This window comes from Somniosus microcephalus, chromosome 1, assembly GCF_052327205.1.
Source record: "Somniosus microcephalus isolate GS21.2 chromosome 1, FLI_Smic_1.0, whole genome shotgun sequence".
Taxonomy (NCBI): Eukaryota; Metazoa; Chordata; class Chondrichthyes; order Squaliformes; family Somniosidae; genus Somniosus; species Somniosus microcephalus.
In genome coordinates this window covers 346,100,952-346,110,135 of record NC_140987.1, presented here as the reverse complement: position 1 = coordinate 346,110,135, position 9,184 = coordinate 346,100,952, and the positions used below count along the sequence as shown (strand labels likewise).

The following is a 9,184-nucleotide window of genomic DNA, read 5'->3' as shown; positions in this document are numbered from 1 at the left end:
CCCTGTCTTCATCTCCCCCACTTCACAAGATAGGATGCCACAGAGTTGCACCATCTGCTGCAAGATGACCTGCAATAACATCTGAAAGAGGGGGGCCACTTCCTGCAGAAGTGATGGGTACCGCAGCAGCAAACGTTCTCGCTACAGACTCCTTCCAAGCCACCCCAAGGACATGTCTACATACACGCAAGTGGCAGGTGCCGTGTCTGCAAGGGGGACTATCATCACCACTTTCTCTGTGGAATGGCGGCAGCAGGAGGACAGGACAGAGCTTTCACTGGGCAGTACGCTTCTCTCAAGTGGAGGTGTCACAGATGGCACCCACAAAGACATCAGGATGTCTTCTACAAGAAACCCAGTAGCAGAGGAGGGGGTTTGGGTTGAAAGTCTAAGTATTTGTTTCTTGTCTCATATCTGCCACTTCCACTTGTAACAGAACTATGCCATTCAGCTTGGGCACAATAAAAGAATGTGTACAGTTTTTGAAACGGAGCATCCCAGAAGGAATGGGAATTCTCATCTCAGGTTTGTACCATGTTTGGTGGAATCCACAAGAAATGTATGCAACAAGTGAGAAGCACAATTACCTTCACCTTCCTTCTGATACCAGCAAACGTCTTGCTTATCTTCAGTTGGATACAAGGGACCTGCGTGACTGCATGTGATGTCAGCAACCTCCTTCAATGCAGCTTGCAACTGTACTTTTACAGAAGAATGGTCTTTAGCCCCCAATAGGAGCATCTAATTTAGAAACATAGAAGATAGGAGCAGGAGTAGGCCATTCGGCCCCTCGAGCCTGCTCTGCCATTCGATGAGATCATGGCTGATCATCCAAACTCAGTACCCCGTTCCTGCCTTCTCCCCATATCCCTTGATACCTTTAGCTCTAAGAAATATATCTAACTCCTTCTTGAATATATTTAAAGACTTGGCCTCAACCGCCTTCTGTGGTAAAGAATTCCACAGGTTCACCACTCTCTGGGTGAAGAAATTCTTCCTCATCTCTGTCCTAAATGGCTTACCCCTTACCCTTAGACTATGACCCCTGGTTCTGGACTCTCCGACCATCGGGAACATTCTACCTGCATCTAGTTTGTCCAGACCTGTCAGAATTTTATAAGTTTCGATGAGATCCCCTCTCATTCTTCTAAACTCCAGCGAGTATAAGCCCAATCGACCCAATCTCTCCTCATACGTCATTCCTGCCATCCCAGGGAACAGCCTTGTGAATCTTCGCTGAACTCCTTCCATGGCAAGAACATCCTTCCTCAGATAAGGTGACCAAAACTGCACACAGTACTCAAGGTGTGGTCTCACCAAGGCCCTGTACAACTGCAGCAGGACATCCTTGCTCCTGTACTCAAACCCTTTTGCTATGAAGGCCAACATACCATTTGCCTTCTTCACCGCCTGCTGCACCTGCATGCTTACCTTCAGCGACTGGTGCACAAGGACACCCAGGTCTCGTTGCACTTCCCCTTCTCCCAATCTATTGCCATTCAGATAATAGTCTGCCTTTCTGTTTTTGTCACCAAAGTGGATAACCTCGCATTTATCCACATTATATTGCATCTGCCACGCTTCTGCCCAATCACCCAACCTGTCCAAATCATCCTGGAGTTTCTCGATATCCTCCTCGCAGCACACACGCCCACCCAGCTTTGTGTCGTCTGCAAACTTGGAGACATTACATCTAGTTCCCTTATATAGATCATTAATGTATATTGTGAATAGCTGGGGTCCTAGGACCGATCCCTGCGGTACCCCACTAGTCACTGCCTGCCACTCGGAAAAAGACCCATTAATTCCTACTCTCTGCTTTCTGTCCGCCAACCAGCTCTCTATCCAAGTCAATACCTTGCCCCCAATCCCATGTGCCTTAACGTTGCACGCTAATCTCTTATGCGGGACCTTATCGAAAGCCTTTTGAAAGTCCAAACACACCACATCTACTGGTTCTCCCTTATCTATTTTCCCAGTTACATCCTCAAAAAATTCCAGTAGATTAGTCAAGCACAATTTACCTTTTGTAAATCCATGTTGACTTTGTCCGATCCTGTCACTGTTTTCCAAGTGCTCAGCTATTACATCCTTTATAATGGACTCTAGCATTTCCCCCACTACCGATGTCAGGCTTACCGGTCTGTAATTCCACGCTTTCTCTCTACCACCCTTTTTTGAATAGTAGGGTAACATTAGCTACCCTCCAATCCATGGGTACAGTTCCAGATTACAGCGAATTTTGGAAGATGATCAGCAATGCATCTATTATTTCTAGGGCCACTTCCTTAAGTACCCTCGGATGTAGATTATCAGGCCCTGGGGATTTATCGGCCTTCAATCCCATCAATTTCCCCAACACCATTTCCCTACAAATACTGATTTCTTTCAGTTCCTCCCTCTCATCAGACCCTATGTTCTCCAACATCTCTGGGAGGTTATTTGTGTCCTCCTTTGTGAAGACAGAACCAAAATATGCATTTAATTGGTCTGCCATTTCTTTGTTCCCCATTATAACTTCCCCTGCTTCTGACTGCAAGGGACCTACACTTGATTTCACTAATCTTTTTCTCTTCACATATCTATAAAAGCTCTTAGAGTCAGTTTTTTTGTTCCCTGCAAGCTTACTTTCATATTCTATTTTCCTCTTCTTAATTAATCCCTTTGTCCTCCTTTGTTGAATCCTAAACTGCTCCCAATCCTCAGGGTTACTGCTTTTTCTGGCCAATTTATATGCCCTCTCCTTGGATCTTATGCTATCCCTAATTTCCCTTGTTAGCCACAGTTGAGTCACCCTTTTTGTTTTATCTGATCCCAAACTGGGATGAACAACTTCTGTAGTTCATCCATGCTGTCTTTGAATGTTTGCCATTGCCTATCCACCGTCAACCCTTTGAGTGACATTCCCCAATCAATCCTACCCAATTTGTTCCTCATACCATCGTAGTTTCCTTTATTTTAAATTCAGGACCCTAGTCTCTGAGTCAACTACTTCATTCTCCATCCTAATGAAGAATTCTATCATATTATGATCACTCTGACCCAAGGGGCCTCGTACAACAAGATTGCTAATTAATCCTCTCTCATTACATAATACCCAGTCTAAGATGGCCTGATCTCTGGTTGGTTCCTCGACATATTGGTCCAGAAAACCATCCCGTAAACATTCTAGGAATTCCTCCTCCACAGTATTTTTACTAATTTGGTTAGCCCAATCTATATGTAAATTAAAGTCACCCATGATGACTGCTGTGCCCTTATTGCACGCGTCTCTAATTTCCCGTTTAATGCCATCCCCAACCTCCGTATTACTGTTTGGAGGTCTATATACCACTCCCACTAACGTTTTCTGCCCCTTGATATTTCTCAGTTCTACCCATACAGATTCCGCATCATCAGAGTTAATATCCTTCCTTTCAATTGTGTTAATCCCCTCTTTAACCAGCAATGCTACCCCGCCTCCCTTTCTTTTTTGCCTATCCTTCCTAAATATTGAATATCCCTGGATGTTGAGTTCCCAGCCTTGGCCATCCTGGAGCCATGTTTCTGTAATCCCAATCAAATCATGTTCGTTTACCTCTATTTGCGCAGCTAATTCATCCACCTTGTTCCGAATGCTCCTTGCATTAAGACACAAAGGGCTAGATTTTCAGTTGCTTGCGCCAGCAGTTAGCGCCTTAAGAGAAGTGATTTTCGGGCGCTATTCGTGTAGCGCCCGGGCGCAGCGCAGTTTGCGCCCCGCCCCAAATTAAGTTGCCCGTTAGCGCCGGCGCAAAGTTTAGCGGCCGCCCGGATGCGCGCGCAGAAAATGACGTCACATCCTCGTGCAACGCCCTTTGGCCGCCCCGAATCCAAACTTCAGTCGGACCGCCCCATTCTGCGGCTGGCGTCCAGAGCGTTTGTAAAATGGAACGCAACACACCCTGGGGAGCGCAAATTAAAGGGCACTCCTCCTGCACTATAAACGGCAGTCTGCATGTGTTGTGTGGAAGGATCCAGTGTGTTGTTGTGAACGGTGTATTTATGTTTCCGGCCATCACCACCTCCTCCTCCTCCTCCTCCTCCTCCTCCTCCTCCTCCACCTCCTCCGAAAAAAACACATGCACCCTTCCCCTTTAAGAGCTCACTGGCACCAGAGTGTCTGCCGTGCGCTGCGCCCGAGCTCGGGCGCTGCACTCTGCCCCGCCGGCTTAGCGCCTAAAGATAGTAGTGGAATGCCTCTTTTAGCGTTCCACCAACCTCTTAGGGCGAAGCCACTGAATTTCCGGCAATGGGGCGCTACTTTGGGGCGGGCGCTAACTTCGGGCGGGCGCTAAGGTTAGCGCCCCAAAACTGTCTATACTGAAAATCTAGCCCATAGCCTTCAGGCTTGTTTTTTTAATGCTCTCAGACCTATATGAATTATTATTTACTGTGACCATGTTTGATTTAAACCGTTGAGTTCTTTGCCTTCTAATTTTGTTTTTCTCCTTCCTGTCTTTTGCTTTTCTCCTTGTTTCCCTTTCCTCTGTCTCCCTGCTCAGGTTCCCAACCCCCTGCCACTTTAGTTTAAACCCTCCCCAACAGCACTAGCAAACACTCCCCCTAGGACATCGGTCCCGGCCCTGCCCAGGTGCAAACCGTCCCGTTTGTACTGGTCCCACCTCTCCCAGAACCGGTTCCAATGTCCAAGGAATTTGAATCCTGCCCCCTTGCGCCATTCCTCTAGCCACGTATTCATTTGAAATATCCTCCTATTTCTACTCTGACTAGCACGTGGCACTGGTAGCAATCCTGAGATTACTACCTTTGAGGTCCTATTTTTTAATTTACATCCTAACACCCTATATTCTGCTTTTAGGACCTCATCCCGTTTTTTACCTATATCGTTGGTGCCTATGTGCACCACAACAACTGGCTGTTCGCCCTCCCCCTCCAAAATGTTCTGCAGCCGCTCCGAGACATCCTTGACCCTTGCACCAGGGAGGCAACACACCATCCTGGAGTCTCGATTGCGGCTGCAAAAACGCCTATCTATTCCCCTTACAATTGAGTCCACTATCACTATAGCTCTTCCACTCTTTTTCCTCCCAGCCTGTGCAGCAGAGCCACCCATGGTGCCAGGAAGTTGGCTGCTGCTGCCTTCCCCTGATGAGTCATCCCCCCCCAACAGTATTTAAAGTGGTATATCTGTTGGAGAGGGGGATGGCCGCAGGGGATTCCTGCACTACCTGCCTGCGCCTCTTACTCTGCCTGCTGGTCACCCATTCCCTTCTTGCCTGTACACCTTTTACCTGCGGTGTGACCAACTCGCTAAATGTGATATTCACGATGTCCTCAGCATCGCGAATGCTCCAAAATGAATCCATCTGCAGCTCCAGTGCCGCAATGCAGTCTGTCAGTAACTGCAGCTGGACACACTTCCCACACACATGGTCATCAGGGACGCAGGAAGCGTCCCTGATTTCCCACATAGAGCAGGAGGAGCACACTACGGGGCTGGGCTGTCCTGCCATGACTTACCCTTTAACTAATTAATTAAAATTAAATGAATCCCACCAATTTCACTACAGTTAAATGATATATTTAAGGGCCCTGATTTACAAACTGTCCCCGCTACACCACAGAGACCTTAAAAACTATAAACCACAGACTTAAAGTTTTAAAAGAGACATAAATACTCCAACCAATCACCTACCTGTTTTGTGGTGACGTCACACCTCGAATACTTTTTACCTCTCTCCTTCCCTGAGATTGGAGATTGGTATGCCTACCTGAGCCTCTGGGGCCTTTTGTAGTCGCTCTGCCGCTCCAAGATTCCTCCTGCCGCTGCCGATGCTGCACTGAGGCCTACCTGAGCCTCTGGGGCCTTTTGTAGTCGCTCTGCCGCTCCGAGATTCCTCCCGCCACTGCCGATACCGCACTGAGGCCTACCTGAGCCTCTGGGGCCTTTTGTAGTCGCTCTGCCGCTCCAAGATTCCTCCCGCCACAAGCCTCCAACTTGGCAGCATTAAAGGAAGCAGTGTTTCACCTGACCTGCTGCAGAAAATTTACAAGCACTTGCCAGTCTGCAAACTTCCCTCAGCAACAAAAGTTAACTTCTAACCGATTACATCATTTGCTGCAATTAAACTTTGTGGCCTTAATGAGATAGAGCAATGTAAATAGAGCTCCACCGTAGGAGTAAAATAATACAATAAGTGTTACATGGTATAATGCTCCGATCATTATCAAACATCATGGGGGCTCAATTGGGCTCTGTAGCCCCCATTTCTTAGGTGCTACATGGCCACCTAATGCTCATAAATGAGGTGCAAGATGCGAGCGCACACTTTCAATGGGAAGTGCACCAGACGTCATCCTGGTAAATGGGTTTCTTCGTGCACACCTAACAACCGCTGGCAGCATGCAGAGCAGCCAGATCATGAATCAATGTGTAGCAGTATGTGTTCTTGGAGCTTTCCTATACTTGGCTAAAGTTTGACTAGTCTACAGGGAATGGTCTGGATGGTGCTGAAGTATTTTTTCATTTATTTAAAAGCTTGTGCTGAAACAAGTTGCTTCCATACATGGGTGGCCTGGTAGGCCTTCCTCTTGGAATTGAACATGACTGGGAGAATGAAGGGAGGCCACGCAGAGCAGGACAAGCTGCAAGAAGAGGGAGGAGCAGGAGGGGGAGAAGGGCTCTCAGCAGGAGGCTATACCTGCAGAGGATCTTTAGGGAGCAATTCTCTGACTTCAACTTCAGCGAGGACCAATGCTTGAGACGTCTTCACTTCACAAAAGAGGTTGTGACTGAAATCTGCCAACTGCTGCAGTCACAACTGCAACCTCAAAGCAGGGCAAGGACCGCATTGCTTGTGGCTGTCGAAGGTGACCATGGCTCTTAACTTTTTTGCGTCTGGCTCATTCCAGGCTGCCGCTGGAGAGATAAGCAACCTCTCACAGTTTGCAGTGCACTGCTGCATAAGGGATGTCACTGAGGCTCTCCTATACACAGAGAAACAGTTTAATCTCATTCCCTCTTGCCAGCAACAAGCAGGCGGAGCGGCATGAGGGTTTGAATGGTTTGTAGGCTTCCTCATGCAGCAGGGTGCCTTTGACTGCACGCACTTTGCCTTGCGTGTACCTCACATCAACTTGGCCATTTGCATGAACTGAAAAGGATTCTACTCCCTCAATGCCAGCACAGGCAGCACATCAAGCAAGTGAATGCCTGTTATCCTGGAAGCAGTTATGATTCCGTAATTCTGCGGCAGTCCTCTGTGCCACCTGTATTTGAACCACCATGCAAGTCAAGGGCTGGCTACTGGGCAACAAGGGTTATCCATTCCTGACATGGCTCATGACTCTGATCCAAAACCCACGCATATGTGCACAGCACGCCTACAATGACAGCCATGCTGCCACAAGGAACATTATAGAGCACACCATCGGCATCCTCAAGCAATTTTTCCACTGTCTGGACTGCTCTGGAGGAGCCGTGCAGTACTCAGCTAAGCGGGAATCAATATTTGTGTTAATGTGCTGCACAACCTCACCATTATAAGGGAACAGCCTTTGCCATCACCTATCAGGCAAAAAGTTAAGGAGGACGAGGAAGTGGAGCAAGTGGTGGAAGGGGAGGAAGTCCAACAGGAAGTGGAGGAACAGGAATAGGAAGGGACGATCCAAAGTAGACAGTCCCTTCCTGCTCAGGCTCTACATGATCACATTATTCATGAGCAATACCAGTAATGTCAACTGCACCTATCCATTCATCAACAGTCCCATGCTCCTTACCTTTCCTCTATAACTGACCATCACATTATCCTCTTTCTGACAACACAAATTAATCAGAAATGCACATTCCAATCCAAATTTATAAATTCATTCATTACACAATGCATATAAAAATAAACTGATCACCCTTGTGCATTCCCTTAGTGCCTGTCTTCCACGTGCCTTTGCCTCTCTGAGTGCTCCTACGAGGTGCTTCCCCACTGACTGCAGCATGTGTGGTGGAAGGCTGCTGACCTTCAATTGATGACACTGCAGATGGCCTTGAAGGGTGACCTCGAGCAGCTCTGGTTCTAGAAGACCCGGCCTCAGACTGCACCACCTTGGCATGGGCTGCAGCAGTCTGGGTTGGCTGGCTGACAGGCAACAGAAAGGGCACTGGTGGAGAGGCAGTGGTGGGAGCAGGAAAGCTGTCATCGTGAGAGAGGACAGCCAGTTTGTGTTCCATGGAGACACTGCCACTCTCCCAGAGTGGCATCTCAGCAATCCTACTGAGCTGTTGGAGAACAGATTGATGGACTGCTGTGAAGCCCTGGAAGCCCCTTTGAACAGTGGTATCCAGAGCCACGATGGCAGCAGTCTGAGCTTCCACTGCAGCTCTCAGACCTTTGATGGACGATGTTTGTGCTGCGATGGAAGCTGTGACATCGGGCATCAGACGTTGCATCATGGTGGGTTCCACAGGTATGCTGATGGAGGTGATCACCCATTCCATGTTAGAAAGGATGGGCTCTTGTGCCAAGTTGGTGCTGGACTCCTCCATGCTCCTTGACATTGAGCGCAGGCTTTCTGGCAACATTTCCAGTGCACCAAGCATTTTGGATATGTAAACCAATCAGCCTTCTTCTGTAGCCTGGCAAATCAAAGTCCTCATTTGACTCCTCTGCAGCAGAACTAGTGTGCGACCTCGCCCTCCGGCGAGCTGGTACCTGCGCTATCCTTTCCCTCCAACCCTGGCTCCTGCGTACTTGTGCCTGGTGTCTCAACATGTGCAGATCCCTTCCTCTATCTGAGCTGGTGGCTGCGAGTGTAAGATCGAGTGATGGTGTCTCTTCATCTTCACTGTTTTCTTCCTCTTCCTCCTCTGAATGGAAAGGTTCCAATTCTTGGGTATCTGAAATCAAAAAGGGACAAGGGTTGGATTATGGTGAGGGGAGAGGAGAAAGTAAGAAGTGTGTGCTTACACCATCTGCAGCTTGTGAGTCAGAAGAGATTTTGGGATGAGACAGAAGTGTGAAGAGAGAAGGAGGATTAGGTATGCAGATACCTTCATCATCGGTCCCTCCAGTGCTGCCAGTGGCCACGGCCTCATTGATGCCCTTTCCCATGATGGCCAGCAATGCCTCCTCCATGGGGCTTAAAACATGCCGGCGTGTTTGTCCTCTTCCAGTTCTTTGCTGCTGTCTGCTGTTAAACACCACCTTCT

General features: G+C 48.2%; 1 protein-coding gene across 1 annotated transcript; it reads right to left on the bottom strand.

The window, feature by feature from the left end:
- Positions 1-7,855: 7,855 nt before the first annotated feature.
- On the bottom strand, positions 7,856-8,575 carry LOC147124950 (uncharacterized). The gene has a single exon (XM_085989377.1). The coding sequence runs from the start codon at positions 8,573-8,575 to the stop codon at positions 7,856-7,858; it is 720 nt and encodes a 239-aa protein (XP_085845503.1).
- Between the last annotated feature and the right edge of the window lie 609 nt (positions 8,576-9,184).